Source organism: Danaus plexippus, chromosome 31 (assembly GCF_018135715.1).
Source record: "Danaus plexippus chromosome 31, MEX_DaPlex, whole genome shotgun sequence".
In the NCBI taxonomy this organism is placed as follows: Eukaryota; Metazoa; Arthropoda; class Insecta; order Lepidoptera; family Nymphalidae; genus Danaus; species Danaus plexippus.
The window spans coordinates 1,933,071-1,953,342 of record NC_083558.1 but is presented as its reverse complement, the minus strand read 5'-3'; the positions used below and the strand labels follow the sequence as shown (position 1 = coordinate 1,953,342).

Genomic DNA, 20,272 nt, shown 5'->3' with positions numbered 1-20,272 from the left:
ATGTTTACTACGAGTTTTGTTTAAACAGACTACATACGTGGCGTTTAACGTTTATCATTCAATAGCTGACGTTGAAACGAGACGAAAACTCCGAAATATTCCATGGATTCACGGCGCGGGTGCCGGGTCAATCGCGATGTATAGGATATATGAACGAAAAACTTTTAACGCTACGTTTGTAGTGTGGCCTTGAAACTTGTGGTAACTACATAGTGCTTAGTGGGTTAAAGTCGTCATCTTAATTGCCTAATAAAATATTCATAATAATACATATAATATTCATTGAAATTTCAAATTATATTTAATGATTATAAACGAAAAACCATCAAACTGAACGTGTTTAAGTTAAAGATGTGAAATTGTTGTGAACTTGGACCATTAGTACAATTTAAATGGTTAACTCAACACGTATAGTATGCGGTTATTAATAAAATCAAGAAATGTATTTTAAATAAATTTTGTGTATTTTTTTATATAAAATACAAAAAAGTCCTATATTTAAAGCACAGCCTTTTTACACACGTGTACACTATTATTTATTTGTCGAATTTTTTAACCTAGGCGTCTACTTTCTAGAATGTTCCAAGCGTGTTTACTAATTCTAGCAAGACAAATAATATAAAAGCAATAGAATTACTATAGAAATTTAAATTTAAATAATGAAACGACTAAATTAGAAATTTTTAAAAATCCTATTATTAAAAAGCGTTTTATTTATTATCTACGTTTATATTTTTATGATTATTTCCATGTTTAAATATTTTGCTCTCAAAAAGTCATTAGAAAATTGTAGTTCAATTATTTGTGATTGCAACACCGATGTTCACAACACGTATATTTTTTTAATATTAAGTACGTTTAAATATTATTATTAAATATAAAATTTTATAAGATATTAAATTAAATACGTTGTATATTGGAAAATTATCACCGTTTAGGAATTAAATTGCATCACACGAGCGCTTACAATTACCTCAAAGCAGAAGCCGCGACAGTAACTTAGTCTTTTATGCTTAGCACAAGTTTTTTTTCATTCATTAACCTACTTTACTACTATATTGCGCAAAGATGAATGAATGTGAGTCAACGTCTCGTATGTACGTGACGATGAAACTTGTGGGAAGCAGGCTGAATATATAAAACTCCGTACAAAACTTACCTCATGATAGTTCGTAGCACTTGACTGATGGTAAAAATCACAGAAAAACTATTTCAAGCTTGTCAAAGTAATTAATTTGTTGGCTATACTTTCGGTATGATGGTTACGACTAACGGAAACTGTTCGGTTACACGTGATAACATTTCTTTTCACTAAGGAGGTTCATAATGCATCACAACCGAAGGTTTTAAACCTTTGTGAAATAATCTATATAAAATAATCTATATAAAAAAAATATAAATATTTCAAGTTTGGAACTAAATTTTTTGATGTTGGTTAAATATTTAAGTACTTAAAACCAATAACTGTATCATATTATAATTAGAATTAAGAATCACGTACTTTTTAACTGACGGTTATTAAGTTAATAATTTATTAATCATGACCTTTATATACGAAGATTTATGAAAGAAATACGTCTGAACTATCGGTATTTTACGTTACGTAGCAAGCACAGCGTATAAGTCTTGGAAACTATAACAGTTTGACAACTGCATCGTACTAAGGTCTGCATATGCACGTATTCTACAGTTCTAATGAAAAACCGTGATACTATCGGTTAAAGTTGTGGTAGACTATCTATTTATACACTGATCACAGATAATTTTTTCTATGTAAAAAACGAACACTAAGGTCACTTAAACCTTTCCTATAATACCTTTTTATTGGTAATGTCATTTTTTTTTTATCACAACTCCATAAAAAATCTACAACCGCGTTTATTCATCCTATTATCGGTATTTAAGTAAAAAATCTACACAGATCTCAATCACAGGACTGATCTTTTGAAACATCAGAAAGATATTGTGGTATTGATCGATTATTTATTAAATTATGTGTAAAATATTATTGTTTGATGTAACTAATGTCTTGAGGGTAACTGGTCGGTGTGATATCGTGTGTGAATGTTAATAGAGCTATCTTTTTTGGCATTGCTACAATGACTTTATGACTGTCTTCCCCTTCGACAACATCTATCTGTATTATGGGGCACATTGACAGCACCGGGCAGTCACATCGCTCCATGAAGTTGTACTGCTTTATTGGCTCCGTGTTGAATATATCAAACTCCTCGTTCAGGTATGAGTTGTAATATATCCTTAGAACTCCCCAGTTTGAGCCGACGAATGTAATTTTCCCATAGGTTTTAACTATTATTATATCCCGTAACGGACCTTGCGGCACCGAATGGTTGAGGACATACATCCATTGGAAGTAGACCCTCCAGTCCAGATTTTCGAGGAAGTTGAACTTGTTTAGCTCGTGCAGTAAATTACATGACGAGTCCAAAGTACATTTGTATACAAGATTGTGGTTTTCTATACAAAAAATGTCTCTTTGGAAGGTCAGGATGTTTAAGTTATTGTTGCTGTAGCCGAGAGACATGACGCTGAAGTCCATTCTTCTTAGCAGCACCGTCTCCAGCCTCGGTGAGCTCAAACTGCACATGTACACCTCATCGTTCAATGTGACAAAGAATAATTTATCATCACCAAGTATGAAGAGCTTCACATGCTGAAACGTCATGTCGTCATCTTGCTGTGATCTAATAATTTTCTTTATCACCATTAAACTTAAATTGAATCCTAATATAATTATGTTTTCAGCGTTTTCCATATATCGTAAATAGTCACCGACCACTGAGTTCCTGGGTGATAACTTCAATGTAGCCAGATCGTAATAATAGATACCTCCGCGCGTGTGGACGCCTATTAGGCCGTTTTGCAGTACTTGAAAATTACGGACTTCATCTCTAGGCCGTGATGCCGACGCGAACTCGTCTCTCGTTTCGATTGCGAGATGCAGTTTAGACCACAGAGTGAGAGATCGGTAGATATGAGCCCAAACCAGACCTGGTTTTCGTTTGTAGTACGTCTGTTCATATATATCAGGATATTCGATTATGCATTGTTTTCTCCACAAACTCCCGCAACTGAACAGGCTGTCGATAATGTTCTTCCACCGCAGACACACTTGACGGCATATTGCTAGGTTTTTTGGAAGCAACGTCTTGAAAATGTAAAGGAGAAGTTCGGTTGGGAAATTTTGTATAAATGACTCAGTGTCCTGTATCATGGTTGATTAACAGTATGTAGAGATATTTTTTGGTAGCAATGCACGATAGTTCGTATATTTAATTCACAACATCATTATGTTTAATTCATATTTGCATTACAAATTGTAATTTAAAATTGTGTTTTTAAATGTAGAAGTGTTTATTTTCGTTTCATAGTTACATCAACTATTGACACTTCAACTTGACATTTCTGATTGATGAGAAGTGTTACAATTTAAGAAAAAAATAGGAAATATGTATTCATTAGTTTGAAAAAAATCTATTTGTAATGAATCTTTTATTTAATATAAAACAATTAATCTAATAATATTGATTTAAAATATAAAAATTTTAGTTTAAAACTAATTTTATACTATTCAACTAAATAAAATTGTAAAATCTATTATTTTCTTTCCTATATTCATATTCCAGAATAACATTTTCAATTTGACAATTTTATTTATTTATAATGTATACATTCATATATATATACATTTATTTATTCAATGGACATATGTATTATGACAGTGTCAACACCGATTCAAACATACCAACGGTTATTTGTTTGTTATTGTTACTAACGTTGTATAATTATAAATAATTAGTATAAGTATCGATTAGGGGTTCATATCACATAAATGGCTGCGTTTAAAAATCTCCGTGACATCAGTAATAGTTTTGAACATGAACTTCGTCGTATTTCTCGGGAATTATTTTCCGCTAAGGTCAGCGAACCGTTTGAAGACGTTGTTGCCAAAAAAATACAAGATTTAACACTATTTTATTCAAAATTAAGGCTCCTACAAGCCAAACCCTTAACTGGTAAGTTTATATGACAATGTAATTCTTTTTAATTTTTTTCCTCTCATTAATATATGGTAATAAAAAAATATAGTACTAATACAAGTACGAGAGTACTAGCCACTTTGATGTTAACAATTACAATTTATCAACAGTTAACTTAGTTAAGAATTATTTAATTCATATTTTGGAGTCAAAATTTTTACAATAGAACAAATTATCTATTCTTATTTATTGTCTGTTTCGTAAAGATTTCGTGTATTGAAAGTTTTATTAAACTTTCACATTGGTTCCACTACAAAGTAGGATGTGGTTATCCTTTATAATAAACTAAAACATTAAACGCTATAAAACACGATATCTATAAAATTCCAGTTACTCCACAAGTAACGGAATGCAATAAAAGCGAGCACACAATAACGGAATACGGTGACACTGTTACGTGGAAGATTATGGAACATCAGGTCATAAAGAGTTTAACGCAAACATATACTGTCAAGAAACTTATAACGACATCCAACGATAACTTGGATCCCGAGTTGGTTGAGAGGAAGGAGTAAGTTATGAGGGATTGTACTGAATTTGTATACAAGATATGTCGAGGACATTTGGGTGATGTTTAAGAAATGTCCAGGTCACTTGGTCATGCTAAGGTCATCACGTTATGGTCGGGTTTGCTTGAAATTCTAGCCATCAATGTCAGTATATAATCTGTGTGAATAGCCTTACAGATTCTTCTTCAAGTAAGGTTTTATAATGTTTCATAGTAAATGATGTACTATAAAATATTTATACTATTCTCCTCCATAGTTTGACATAAATTTACATCTAAATAAATAATAAAAAAAAATCTCAAATGTTCATCCGTTGGATTATCTGACATATGAACTATATAAATGTAAAATTTTCATTAAAATCGGTTCATGGTCCACCCTTTTAAAGTTTTGCATTTTTGACGACTATCAATACTCCATGCAATGACATCCTAATATGAAAATCTAAAATTATATTCAGTAATGTTACTTATTACCTTATACATATATATATTAACTTACAGAAAGATAGTAGATCAGTTGAAAAAATTCCGCCAACAAGAAAGTCAGCTTCGTCACCTGGAGGCAGTGATGAAGGAGAAAGAGGAGCAGCTTAAGGAATCAAGAGAGAACTGGCATAATGTACTGTGTAGGTTGAAAGAGAGTAGGAAATTACCACAAGTGGAGGAAAAGAGTTCCGGACCGTTGTACAAGTGAGTTATTGAGTTACTGAGCATTGAGTAAATGAGTCATTGAGTTATACTGAGTAATTCTGAGTTATTGAGTAATTTATGTCCGATTAGTACTATTGTTGAGAATATTATTATTAATGTGTATTCATATTATTATTAATTATATATGTATGTGAAAATTACAGTACTGTAGTGTGCTTGTAAAAAGTTTATCTCGATTGAGTTGAAAATATTTTTATACATATGTGAACAGATTTTATTATCTGTGTATAAGATATAGATGAATTTTTCCCATTCAGTGTTGCCATTTAAATTGAATTCCAATTTATTGCTTTAATTCAATGTTGCCATATATGAAACACATTCTAAATTCCAGAAAGCTCAAAGTGCTTATCGATAAAATGGAACTAATGAGATGGCTGATATCAAAGCTGGTGACCTCAAGAACCGGTGATTATGACTGGACCTCGGACCCTCACCGGAGACTAAAAGCTCTGGCGTTGGCAAGACAAAAACATACAATACAAAATTATACTGAATCATGAATAAAATATATGTCATTGTTTGATTTTTATTTATTAATGTTATTCTAAGATAGTGACTACTTCAAATGTCTAAAAGTTGCTATATTAGTTACATAGAGTTACATAATTTAATTTTGATGCAATTGTTCTTATATTTATGATTTTTAACTAACTTTTAGGTGTTTTTTTTTTCAATCTACCCTCATTATATATGTGTTTTTTGTACTCTGCCTCGTCCCTCGCACTGCTCTCCAAACTTTACACAGCAGTTGATATATATTATTATATATACGATTTAATCATAAGAATTTAACTAAAGATTTGGAATAAGTTATTAGTTTTCCCACGTGGCTTTATCCGCGGAACAGAATGAAAAAAAAAACCTATTTCTACATCTTGCTAAATCTGACGCTATCATCGGCCATCTATATTAAAACTAATGAATTGTCTTTCAACAAGATGTAAAAAATTTTTACCCCCTCACCGGGAGCGTTAAATGTTTATCGCAACCTTGTTGAAAGTCGCTTTAGAAGTTTCATTTCTAAACTAGGACACTCCAAACTTAACTAATTACATAACTATGTCAACTGACAAGGCGGTTGAAAACTAGCTATTGTACAGTGGCGCCATCTGTGCCGTACTAATTGTAATATATGACAGATTATAGTTAAAATAAATTAATGCACCCGTGGACACTCAAAGTAAATATGTTAGTTTTGTGATGGCAACGTTTTTGTTTAGTGATTGTTTCTTTTAATAAAGAATTAACTTAACGTAATGTTACTATGAGTTTTTCCTTTGATGATATGCAATATCTAATATCATCTCCACTGGGTTTTAAATTGTTCTCAACACAATCATATAAAAAATCAAAATATGCAACAGACATCCTGAAGTAGTTAAAAATTTTTTTTCATGTAGTCTCAGGTCGGGATATGAAGTAATGTACAGATAAGAAAGTCTTTCACTTAAAATGGGATGCACCCAGTATCGTCTTTGTCTTCTTCTACGACGTCTGAGCCTTCGGTATAAAATCCATAAGCAAATTGCCTCCTCTACGTCCATTCTTAAGGCGCATTTTCATTGGTCGATAAGTCGGTAGTTAGCCCGATTGCGGGGAGTACCCGCATGCGAGCTAACAACCAATGAGATCCACTGGTCGATCACTCGGTCGATTAAACGTGTGCGGATGATATCCGCACTCCGGAATAACGGAATTCGCATGCGTTATAGAAATCACCCGCACCCCGTATGCGGGCTCTGACGACCAGTGAAAACGATAAACTCTTTGCGGGCCCTATGGCATGCGTTACAGAAATCTCCCGCACCCCGAATGCGGGCCTTATCGACCAATGAAAATGCGCCCTTAAGCAATGTTGCTGCCAGACTGCTGCGCATACATTTGCCGTCATGTTAATGCTCTTACCGCGCGACGACGCGCGGCTCCGCACTGTCATATAAACTTACTCTAAGAGTGAAGACTGAAACTATACCTCAACAATAAATGATTTCCCCAAGCGATCTTTTGTCTATTCATCTTCACGCATAGTATTAACGTTATAATGTAATAAAATACAGGAAACGCTACGTGTAGTGTGTCGTCCGAAACTTGTGGTATGAGATACTTTACTCTTTTATCTGTGGATTAAATCTGTGTATTTAAAAACACATTGTGTTAAGGATAAGTTCCTTTCCCAGTTCCAACGAGTTTTATCGCTGGGTAATTCTAAATTACTCTTTTATCTATTGGCCTTCAATATAGTGGTGCAAGAGAGATGATTTTAATTATCAATTAAAAAAAACAATAAATGTCATCTAGATTAATCAATTGTGAGCCACTATGTTATAAGTAATTTTTCAATAATTTATCTATTGGCACTAAATTAGACGTATATAATTTTATTTTTAATCTATTGTAGACTATATCAACAAACATTAATATGGCGTCCAGAATCCTTAATTGTTGAATAAAAGGACGTAGGCCCAGACAACATTCGTCTGCTGAATTTATTCATACGCTGAAGATTTTGTCTTCGTAAGCAGTCACGATCAAATACAAGAAAGAGGTGAAAGTGTTTTCTATGTATCATAGAATGCAAGTTCCATCAGTAGCCTTACCACAAGTGCACACTACTAACGGATAGTATACAATTTGTATACGCACGTAATAGTATCAATTTCAGTTGATGAAAGTAAAATAGGTAACGCTGTCATATGTGTAGTGTGGATAAAATCTCGTGTAACGTCACAAAAACGATTGATTAAAATATTTTTATTGAAAATTTATATTTGTAGGTACTTAATTCTACTTTATTGGTACCAGGGCTCTCATTAGTAATATCATTATTAATATCATATTTTGTTTTGCTAAAGGGACAAACTAGCTGACGGCCTAGTTGATGGAAGGTAGTCACTGTCATTGCGTCGCCCATGGACATCCGCAACATTAGTTGCGGGTGGGTGGCCGACGTGGATTGTGAAAGAGGGAGAGGGAAGGGTGGGGAAAGGGAAAGAGCAACCGTCTCTCTCACTCATCGAACGAAATACAGCTATAATGATTACAGATTACTTCACGCAGATCTTCTGAGGGCGGTTCTTCCCCAGTCGAGCCAGCGTGTTCGAGCCATAGCAACTGACCACAGCTAGTCTCTACCACCTTATACGATGTTGAATGTTGTTAAAATGCCTGAAAACATTTGTTTAAATTTCGCACGAATTTTGAATAGTGTCCTGATGATATTTCAAAATACTATTAACATTTAAATCTCGGAATAAATAAAGTAACAAGAATTTTGTTTGCATAAATTTTATATATAAAAATGTTATTTATGTGACGACGAGTCTTCCATCTTTAAAAACTCCGTTTTATTTATAATTAATATGAGATCATCGATTCAAAATATTTATTTATACATTTTTTTAATGAAACGTTTAACAAAATTTTTCGTAAAATACATAAAAATCTATTAAATCTTTCTCAAATTCTGTGCAGCGGATACGAAGGATAGGTTGTAATTACAGAAAAAAAATATATACTAGAATTATTACGGAATAGTTCGTTAATTATAAATGTTATCATGAAAAAAATAAATTTGCCTAAATGAAAGTAGCCTAAGTTACTCATCATCACTTTGTTGTTCGTTTAAAATATGGCCTTCATGCGTGCAAAAACGTGCATAGTATATTATGCTAATGTCGCGTAAAAAGGAGACGCGATCCGGGATTAACTTTTTAATGACATAAAATTTAACAGCCTCATCTGAAGTCACAACTAGGAACTTTGTTAGTAGATCTAAACACACAAATTCATTTAGATGAAATATAGGAGATATATCATCACTTTAGCAACTAAACAGAAACTCAACATCGATCCAGCCGTCACAGATTATATATATATATATAAAACAAAAAGACGGACGGACAAAAAGATATTGTTTCAAGTATAATATATATATATATATATCCACACTAATTCACACTAATATTATAAATGCGAAAGTAATTCTGTCTTTGTGTCTGTCTGTCTGTCTGTTACCTTTTCACGCCTAAACCACCAAACTGATTTTGCTGAAATTTGGTATGGAAATAGTTTGCATTCATGAGAAGGACATAGGCATATTATTTTTTAGAAATTCAACCCCTAAAAGGTTTAAAAGGGGTGGCAAAGTTTGTATGAGAAAAATATTTTCATTGCACATTTTCGCATGAAACTTTGAATTAATGCTTTTTAGTACAAATGAAACAGGTATTTCAGTGTTTCTCGCAATTCACCCCCATTGGGGGATAAAGGGGGTAGCTAAGTTTGTATGGGAAATTTAATTCTATTGAAATATTTTGCGTGACACTGATATAATGCTCTGCAATACAAATTATGAGATACATATATAAGCGTTTCTTGAAAATCAACCCCTTGGGGGTTAACGGGGGTGGCACAATTTGCGTAGGAAAAATATATAGCAGTAATTTTTACCATAAGTCCATAACAATGAACCACGTGCATCAGTTTATCATTAACGAAAAACACACAAAGAAATTATGATACACATAGTAGCAAAATTGGTTAAATATCCATACTGATATTATAAATGCGAAAGTAACTCTGTCTGTCTGTCTGTCTGTCTGTTACTCAATCACGCCTAAACTACTGAAACAATTTGCACGAAATTTCGTATGGAGATATTTTGATACCGATCGCCGATCGCTTTTACGCCTAAACTACTGAACAGATTTAAATGTAATTTGGTAAGGAGATAGTTTGAGACTTAAAAAAGGACATGAGTTACTTTTGACGGCGGGAAAACAACGCATTCCCATGGGAAAAATTACTTTTCTGGCCAAGGAAGGAAAAACAAAAAACATCGTATATAAAAATGTATTGCAGTAACCTATCTTTTTCTTAAAATGTGTTAACCTTTTTTTTTTTTAACGCGGTGAAAGGTTTTATACCTACCCCTCCGTCTAGGGGAGACGGAGGATCTTATGTGGGATTCACGGACCAGAAAGGCCCATGGTACCCACTAAAACACCAGCGGTCACTCTCCTAATCGCCTGGTGGATCGACGCGGGAATCGCTCAAGGCAAGCATCCGCGACGATCCGGCGGCAGGCCGCGAACGGCCACCTTCCCCTGAGGGCTCACTCTACGTGACAAGTAGCGTCCCTCCGCCGGGCGGTCTTGCTTAATCGCGAGAGGGTTAACCCCTTACCCCTCCCACCCAAGGCCACGCGGTCAGTCTCCAACCACCCACCGCCGAGCGCAAGCGTCCAACGGCAGACAGAACGGAGACCGGCCATCAAGCGACCCGGACCTCCGAAGAAGCCCGTGTTTCCGTTCACCGCATTCAGCGGCGAACCCCCCCCTCGTAACTGATTGCACCGGTTACCCGGTGGGCGATGGGGTCGTCACGTCCCGACGCCAAAGGCGGCAGCCGCGGACGGCCGCCTCCTCCATGGGCTGACCCCCAGCCCTGGACCAAGACCCCACAAGGAGGTCAAGGTCCTCCCCCCCCCCGTGACTGATTGCACCGGTTACCCGGTGGGCGATGGGGTCGTCACGTTCTGACGCCACGAAAAAAAATGTGTTAACCTAACTAAACCTATGACAATCACACTCAGTGTGGCCTCATCCCATCTCAAATTCAAACATACGTACAAAAAAGTACAGCTCAGGTTTTTTCATACTACTATACAAAAAAACTATCCAATGCGAACGAAGTCACGGGTAAAAACTAGTATATATATATATGAATTTAATAAGAAAACCTCTGATACATAGAATAAATATTACAAACATACAAAACTATTTTATTCACATACGTCTTATACATTTATATATAGCGATGTAATTCCATCTCAAATGCATCAACATCTATGAGGTATATAATGTGAAGATATGAAGATTTAGTTAGTAGATAAAATAGCGTGCCACGGTTAAGACACTAACTTTGTCTCATTTATTTAATATCGTCTCCCTACAGATGTGTGAATATTATACTCAGATAAGACACTCACATTAAATTATTAAACTATTATATATAATTTAAAACATTACTAACAAAAAAAAAATATCAAGAAAAATATCTTTTTTGTTTGACAGGATGTCACAATGACGTTTGAGATAAAAAAATAAGCGGTCATTTTGAAAAAAGTTCAGGAACAGTGTCAAATATAATATTGTTGTGGTTATAAGTGATTTATTGTCAAAATGAAGATTATTATCCCTTTTATATTGATGATTAACTATTATTGTGTCGGAATAAAATTGGGTAAATTCACCGAGGTTTACGCGTGGAAACAAATAACTTACGACATTAACGGCGCTGTCTGTGAGTAGTCACATATAAGAAAGTAGGATATCTTCTTTGATTTAATATTTTTACTTATATACAAATTACAGAATTATATATATATATATATTGATATATCAAGTGCCTTCTTTTATATACCGTTCCATTTGTTATGTAAAGTAAATAAACGCGCCCTAACAGTAGTAACATAATAATTATCAAATATATATATATGTGTGTGTGTGTGTGTGTGTGTACTTTATTTAGACTTTAAATATAAATTTACAAGTACAATTTAGGTTTTCCCAAGACCCAAATTGTCAAATTGTCATCGAGTGGAGATAATTAACCTCATGTTTAAATTTAAACATCGGTTCAAGTTCACACAACATGTAAATAAATTCTTTGGTTCTTGCGTTATTGTAGAATAAACATACACACATATGTATATATCTTTTACGTGATATCATATATCGATATATCTTTTGATTCCGAGAATAAGTCGTGACTTCGTGAACGCTTAGTTGTTTTCAAGAAAATAGGACACAAACATACACATATACAGATATCTATATAGAGTACCGTCTTATATACTTATTATATTAACCAAATTTTTTCTGCATAAAATACAACACACATACATACTGGATAATTAATTATTATGTATAGTAACACATTAATGTACTATTTTTATCATATTTAATTATTAATTGATTTTCTTGTTGCAGTACTTCAAGATAGGTTTTCAGAAAATAGAAGGAAAAGGGAAGACGACTTCGTATTCGCTGACGACCGGGCAGATATTGGAGGTAGGCTTATATCAAGGTTCATGTATTCAGACAAATAGGTATATTATAAACATTAATATATACTAATAAATAAAATTAAACTGTCTGTTTGTGATATCAAATTATTAATTTTAACTGAACGCATAAAGAATAATATGATACATAGCCATGTACTTACATCAAGAAGTGATTATTTTGTTGCCTGTCCGTCTGTTTGTACCCGCTAATCTCTGGAATGGCTAGCCCGATCTTAATGGAAATTTCGTTGCAGATAACGTAACTTAGGCTACTTTTCATGCGACTTGAAAAATTTTAAAACTTCCAAATTCGACAATGTGTTTGTTACACTGTAACTCATTGAATCGAAGGCCCATTTTCATTTTTTAATCCAAACTACATATCTTGAGATGCATCGACTTGCACTAAATTGGAATGATAAATAATATAAATGATAACCTTTATATCAGAGGAGGTTTCATATGCAAGCAAAGCCGCGAGCCACAGATAGTGCTCATGTAAAAACAACATTTAAATAAAAAGCCAATAGAGAATTTTTGTGGATTTTTCCACGGTTAGAGATCAGTTCGCATAAATAAATATCCGATCACATTAAACGATCCGTTGGATAAATAGGTCTTCTGAATTTAGACAGGACTTATATTTGTATCTTAAGGCATTAAAAATACACAATAATTTTGAGTAGCACACACGCACACTCACGCGACACACACACACACACACATATATATGTATATGTTTGTCTACCGGTTATTGCTCGGCTGTGACACTAAGTATTCCAAGGATTTTCTGTACGTATTAGATTTTCCTTGATTAAATAATACATTGTTTATATTTATAATTCACATTAGTATAAATCAATTAATATCAGACTGAATGTTATTCTTAATACATATGTAATTTTTTTTTTTTAATAAGTACGTGATATTATTATATGAGAATATTTTAATGTTTTTTTGTTTCAGGAGAACAGAGTTTTGATAATTCTTCCACTCTCAGTCCCAGCGGTAACAGCAAATACATCATACTTCATAAAAATATATATATATATATATATATATAAGTTCGTAGTCTGTAGATACATTACTTTATTAGAGCCTGTCTGTTTTGGACACGTCAGTCGTAGAAGGAAATGATTATAATCGTTTAATTCCCGAACTTATTATTATTTTTCACATTTTTCTTATTTATTATAATACACTTGCTTAGATCTAAATCTATGCGTTTATTGAATGTGTGTGAAGAGAATCTTTTAAATAAATTTTCGAAATAGCATACATAAAAATCTATATAAACCTATATCTCCTCTCTCTCTCTCTTTCTCTTTCTCTTTCTCTCTCTCTGTCTCTCACACTATATATATATTTCATAAACCAGATGGAAGGGGGAGATATTTCATCAAATACAACAACGTGCCCATGGGCGTGGAGAGAGTCGGAGACAGATTGTTTGTAACGTTGCCGAGACGACGATACGGTAAGTTTAAACGTATCATCACTGATATAAACAGCGAGTTAAAAATAACCGTTCAGAAACATAGTTAACATTTAAATAACTTACATCTGAAAAGCACTTGAAGTTTAAAATTTGTCGTGAATGAAAAGCTTTTAAAAACTATTTTTTTTTTATATTAATGACACTTAAGACTATGTAGAGTATTGATTTAAATGGAACTAATATTTTTCGGATGTCGCCGACAAGACAAAGGTATGGTAAAGGTAGGTACTATGTAAATGAAACTAGTGTTATTCGGATATACTACGCGGATTTTATTATTTAAAAACTACATAATCCCGACGTTTCGGTTACTTTGCAGCAACCGTGATCACGGACAGACGAGGTGTCACCTCGTATCGTGTATTTATTGATTATGTAGTTTTTTTATAGTGATTATGTAGTTTTTAAATAATAAAATCCGCGTAGTAAATCCGAATAACACTAGTTTCATTTAAATGAATACTCGCGAAAATCTTAGATCTCATTAGGTACTATGTAGTTTAAAATAATAAAATACGCTTAGTAACGCAAAAAATATTAGTTCCATATACTTTTTATATATTTACAACTGCATAGAAATGTTACTAATAGTAATGATAAAATATTAAACCATTATGTAAATAATTGATTTAAAATATGTGTGTTTATTTAAAAGGCATACCAGCGACATTAAATTACGTGAATCTACAAGAGAGGGGGCGTTCGCCAGAGCTGAGACCTTACCCGAACGTTGAAGATCGCTCCCTCATATCCGTGTACAGAACACGAGCTGATGAATGTGGACGTCTCTGGATGGTGGATACAGGCTTACTAGAGATACCTGGTAACATATATATATATCACAGTAAATCATCATCATCATCAGCCTATGTGAGCCCACTGCTGAGCAAAGGCCTCTTCTCACATGGAGAAGGTTAGAGCATTAATCACCCTGCCCGCTCAAGACTGGTTGGCGATTTCAATGTTATAATTTGAAATTATAAGACCAGGTTTCCTCACGATGTTTTCCTTCACAATAAAATTAGATTAAAATCTATCTAAATTTTTACGATAAATCAATGCGTAAGATTTATTCAATGTTATTGTTGAAGGGAATTGCTTCATGGCTTGCTGGTTCATTAGATTTTAGGTATAACTTCGTGTTAGTACTATTGATTGATTATTTTTCTTTTCGATTCTATTTTCAAGGGGACCCACAACAAATACGACCTCCAGCCATTGTTATATACAATCTAAGCACGGACAGACAGATCTTGAGATACGATTTCAAGACTTCTGACATACCAGCGGCTAATACTCCCACAGGTAAATTGTATATAAACTATGTACCGGCCCCGGCTTCGCACGGGCTTTTTACGGAAAATATAAATAGCCCATTTAGTTTTGAGAATTATTAAACTTATATTATGATGACTTTCAAATGGTACGCCCGATTTAAATGATTTAAAAAGTAATTTACACATACTGATGTAGGCTTGACAACGAAGTAATTTATTTTGATAAGACTTAGTACCGTATTTATGTTAATAGCTTTCCAACAAACGCTCTAGGAATGACAATTTATATAAGTTGTAAAATAGATATAGTATGTTATCCTTAAAGTATAGACATATGCCACCGCGGACTTTTCTGTAGACCTATATAAGATACACAATTCCACCATATATTACTTTGCTATATCTCAAAGACTTTAGGCAGCGTTTTCGTTAAAAGCTGTCAGACGGCTCATGTTTTCCCGAAATCTTCAACAAATATCGTTAATGTACACACAAGTAAATACAAAAACTTAACACATTATACACTAAAACCTTGTTCGAGAATCACGCTATCGAGTGGTGATAGCTGTTTGATAATCGGTGCAGTAGATTTTTTGTTTATCGCGAACAAACAGACAGACAGATGCGGCGAGGGACTTTGTTTTATAATATGATGAATTGATTGATGTATTGATTAAGCGAGAGAGAGAGAGAGAGAAAGTGAGAGAGTGAGTGAGGGGGAGGGAAACAGAGAGAGCGCAGACATGGGTTTATATATATCTATGTTTTTAAAGGACGTTACATATTCTAAAGCAATCGCTTTATCTCAACAAGGATTTAATATTGATGTTTGAGAATCAATTTTATTAGTAACGCGTGACCTGTGTGACCTCTATATTGTAAATAAATGTGTGTTAGCGATGAGACGAGGTCAAGTAATTACCTACATCATATAAATATAGCCCCAGTATGGTACCTAATGACGAGTTTTCATTTTCAACATAACTATAACTCGTGTCTGTCATCAGTTATAAAAACTTATTTGTATTCATAATTATTGTTATAAATAAAACTAAATCAGAGACTAGTTTAAGGGAGAGTATAACTACGTTTGTATGTCGGTGTAGACACGACGCCTGGCCGCGCGACGGTACAGGTCAGTGAGTGCGGACCGCTGAAGGATATAGAACCTTCTAGAAATAGAAGGACGTTTAGGAGAATTGAAGTCTCATTTTGAAACATCACGGAACGCACTGAGAGAAGTGACGCTAGTGACGTCAGCGATGACGTGTCTCTCTCTTCAAAAACAACGAATCCGTAAATCTGATATTAGTGAATATTAAAACTTTTCGTTCAGAAATCTTCTCACATGTTACTCTTGGTATTAACGCAGAATTAAAAGTTAAAACGAATGGTAGTAAGTTAAGTATCTGTGGTCAGGGTATTTTGTTTACAAAATTATCAATTCACGACTCGTCGCCCGCGTCTTTGTTTGCGTTTGAGCTGCAAATATTTGTCAGTGTAAGTACCTAAATAGAGAAATTTTTTACTTAAGTCACGTTTACCGGAAAATGTCCAATATTAGTGTTATTGTTAAAATATAAATAATGGTAACTATTTTTTAGATTGCTAAGGTCTTTTCTAATGGATGTTATATCTTAATTTTGTACCCGACCAGCTTTCAGGATTTCGTAATTAAAATAAAGGTTTATATGAAAAATGACCTTTAATTATATATTTAAAAATAGATTTCCCATTGAAGGTCTCGCCTCTATAACGATAGACATCAACGGGGATTGTGAAGACGCGTTCGCATACGTTCCCGACTTGACGACGTTCGGTTTGATAGTTTTCTCGCTGAAAGACCGGGACAGCTGGAGATTGACACATAACTACTTCCACTTCAATCCAATAGCTGGAAATTTGCAGGTTTCAGGTGAGTCACATTATTTCTCTAATGTATTGATAAGTTCGTCTTTATTTGTTACGATCACGGGCAGACGAGGTGATCCCGTGACCACGGTTGCTGCAAAGTAACCGAAACGTCGGGGTTATGTAGTTTTTAAATAATAAAATCCGCGTAGTAAATCCGAATAATACTAGTTTCATTTCCATGGCGGTAGTTCGACATATTTTTTGGTAGCTATTTATACTAATTTCAGGTCAGTTCTTCCAATGGAGTGACGGTTTGTTTAGTATAACCCTGACGCCGCCGGCCCGCTGCCGCACAGCGTACTTCCACCCGCTGATCAGCACTGAAGAGTTCTCTGTATCAACATGCCTGCTGAAGAATAAGACCGCCAGCTCTGATCGTTACTACTTCGACTCATATAATGTACGTGTCGCTTAACACGAGTTTTCATTAGTACTATATACGAAGCGTTCACCGTTTTCCATTCAAAAACCAACGTAATCTATGAAAAACTGTGGACGTTCTGTTTGTAGTATAACTGTAGGTAGTTGGTCATTAGCTAGTATATATATATTGTTTTTCGTTGCTTCTAAAAATATTTCTGTATGTCTTTCTTAATATACAGAGAGACAGTAATGAAGTGATTACAAACGTACTATAAATATCTAATAAATTTAATTTACCACCAGCAAATACAACAAACAATTGGTTTATTTAACGTAAGACAAAGATTAGACTGATACATACATAAATTATTCTTTGTTTAAAATTAAAAAAAAAAGATATTTTCTCAAATAAATATATATGTACGTTCCTTAATACAAGTTTGAATAAACAAATTAAGCTAAATTTCTAGTCAGGTTGTTATACCTCTTACGATACTGTCTAACGTAATGTATTAGGAATGTAGTTTTAACTGCGAACTCTCTGTGTTAAGTTTAATGATAGAAACTGGTAGTACGTTTATTACTTTTGGTTGATTGCTAACCTCGTTTTGATGCAATCGTTGTTTGTGTTGCAGTACGTTGGTGACAGAGGCCGGAGCAGTCAGTCCACGATGCACGGGTACCACGAGAAGACTGGCGTTATCTTCTTCGCTGACATCGGCAGGGATGCTGTATCTTGCTGGAATAGCGGAAATGTCCTCAACCCAGCCAATGTGGCTGTCCTTGTGAGGGATGGGAAGAGGATGAGCTATCCGTCTGGTAGGACCTTTATCTCATTTCAAGTTACGCTATCTTTTTTACACGTAAATACATAGAATGAGACGGATGAACTACGGTAATGAATTAAGATTTTTTCGGATTTGATAACGCGTTTCCCAATGTTAGTGTAAACTAATTTAAACGTCAGATAAATGTACTTATAATAGAAAAAGTAAGTGGTACATCCCACACATAGTTTAATGTTAAATGTGTACATGCGAACATATAAGATTAACAAAAGAATATGATTTTGGACACACACACACACACACATATATATATATATATATATATATATATATATATATATATATATAGTTCTGTTAGTATTTGTTAATCGGGCACATAAACAGCTTTTTTTAAACCTAAACTTAAAACCTAATCAACTTCAATTAAAAAAAAATAACAAGTGAAAATTTAATACTTACGGTCCTGACATATAAACTTGATCATTGTGTCTCGTTCGTTTCTATGGTACATGAGCGGGATAGTAGATGGTGGTTATCAAAGATTTCCCTAAACCGACTTTTCTTTAACACAAAATGTGTATTGCAATACATTTCCACTTCTACTGAGGAGATAGAGATGTTTTGTCAAACAATAATTCAGATTATCTCAATATTAAACCGTTAAAACTGCTTTCCTTTTATAAATCGACGCCATTTTGTTTATTTGTCATTTAATCAACGGACTTTTTATGTTAAATATAGAATATATAATTATATTTAATCTGTATTACGAACTATTGCGAGTCTTAAATGCTTTTTAAGCCATTTCAATTTTAATACATAATGTACTAAAATCATTGTGTCAGTTTGAATTCTCACAGATAATAAACGGGAATGTACCTGTAATATTGTTCCTTTCATTATAATGTATGTAAATATATTGTACCTTTTCTCAAACAACGTCTATTTATGATCTGTGCTTTTCAATCAACATGTCTCTTGATACAGATCTCCACATCACTGGTGATGAGGTCTGGGTTATGGCGAACACGCTGCCACGATTCGGTTACTCAAGGCTGGACCCGAACGAGTACAACTTTTATGTTTACAGGTGATTGACACGAGACAAATTAAATGACAGAAACGGTGTGTCTGTCTGTGTATTCAAATATACAAAATTATTGAATCGATGTTGATAAAGTTATACAATATATTAGGTGGAATAAGACAATTTTTTAAAATAATTAACTAAAGTACTCCAATAACATAATTATAGACATATGATAATATTTTGAGAAATAAATCAATATTTTTTGTATTTTATCCGTTTGTCGATTTTTTTGTATCCGACGCCAATCACGTGAACATCAGATAGCAATATATATAGTATGCTAAAACAACATATAGTAAGCTATATAACAGCCTTTTCATTTTAAATAACCTAGATACTTGCGGCGCCATCTGCCGGGATGATTTGTGAATCTAAAGTATCTGAGGCGTCACACAGATGCGTACAAAAAAATCATTCAAATCGGTCCAGTCGTATAGTTCATTGACATACATACACACATTAGATTTATATATATATAAATAGAGATAGAGAGAGAGAGAGAGAACAAGAGAGAGAGAGAGAGAGAGAACAAGAGAGAGAAAGAGATAAATATTATATATATGTTTATTTTATTTTCAGAGCCAACGTGTACGACTTGATATCTGACACAGTGTGTCAGTCGAAGTCAATGTTCGATTAATGATTTTCTATATTTCATTAACACTTAGCACGAGTCCGCGTTTTCACTGCATACGAAACGTTTGCCGTATCCCGTTCAACAACCCACGTTAATGCTATGCGATATATGAATCCAAAACTATTGACGCTCCGTTTGCAGTGTGACGCTCCAAACTTGGATTAAGCGTGTTTGTTTGAATTTTTTTTTATATCTTTAATAAATATTGTCATAGTATAGTGTTTTTTTTCCTAATTCGATAGTTTGTTTACGCTTAACAATATTTTTAGCTTATATATTATGTAACAGATAATAAGAATGAAAAATATAATCCCTACACGAGCTGCTGGTCGCCGATTCGATGCCTGCTA

At 33.8% G+C, this 20,272-nt stretch overlaps 2 protein-coding genes across 2 annotated transcripts; both read left to right on the top strand.

Moving 5' to 3' along the window:
* The first annotated feature begins 3,734 nt into the window (after window positions 1-3,734).
* LOC116778390 (uncharacterized) lies at window positions 3,735-5,806 on the top strand. Its single transcript, XM_032672384.2, has 4 exons — window positions 3,735-4,037; window positions 4,392-4,572; window positions 5,074-5,262; window positions 5,618-5,806. The coding sequence occupies exons 1-4, from the start codon at window positions 3,854-3,856 to the stop codon at window positions 5,784-5,786; spliced, it is 723 nt and encodes a 240-aa protein (XP_032528275.2). The 5' UTR covers window positions 3,735-3,853; the 3' UTR covers window positions 5,787-5,806.
* Window positions 5,807-11,171: 5,365 nt separating this feature from the next.
* Window positions 11,172-20,138, top strand: LOC116778243 (L-dopachrome tautomerase yellow-f2-like). The gene is made up of 11 exons (XM_061525876.1): window positions 11,172-11,589; window positions 12,279-12,359; window positions 13,322-13,363; window positions 13,734-13,832; window positions 14,509-14,676; window positions 15,042-15,158; window positions 16,872-17,045; window positions 17,272-17,444; window positions 18,043-18,226; window positions 19,183-19,285; window positions 19,865-20,138. The coding sequence occupies exons 1-11, from the start codon at window positions 11,469-11,471 to the stop codon at window positions 19,923-19,925; spliced, it is 1,323 nt and encodes a 440-aa protein (XP_061381860.1). The 5' UTR covers window positions 11,172-11,468; the 3' UTR covers window positions 19,926-20,138.
* Window positions 20,139-20,272: the final 134 nt, after the last annotated feature.

What these genes read in the sequence shown, in the direction of transcription:
- LOC116778243 (XM_061525876.1), top strand. Translation starts at nt 11,469, where the DNA reads ATGAAGATTATTATCCCTTTTATATTGATGATTAACTATTATTGTGTC. An exon ending in TTCCACTCTCAGTCCCAGCG is followed by an intron (nt 13,364 to 13,733) that starts GTAACAGCAAAT and finishes TTCATAAACCAG; the next exon opens with ATGGAAGGGGGAGATATTTC. An exon ending in ACTACTTCGACTCATATAAT is followed by an intron (nt 17,445 to 18,042) that starts GTACGTGTCGCT and finishes TTTGTGTTGCAG; the next exon opens with TACGTTGGTGACAGAGGCCG.
- LOC116778390 (XM_032672384.2), top strand. Translation starts at nt 3,854, where the DNA reads ATGGCTGCGTTTAAAAATCTCCGTGACATCAGTAATAGTTTTGAACAT. An exon ending in GAGTTGGTTGAGAGGAAGGA is followed by an intron (nt 4,573 to 5,073) that starts GTAAGTTATGAG and finishes ATTAACTTACAG; the next exon opens with AAAGATAGTAGATCAGTTGA. An exon ending in AGTTCCGGACCGTTGTACAA is followed by an intron (nt 5,263 to 5,617) that starts GTGAGTTATTGA and finishes TCTAAATTCCAG; the next exon opens with AAAGCTCAAAGTGCTTATCG.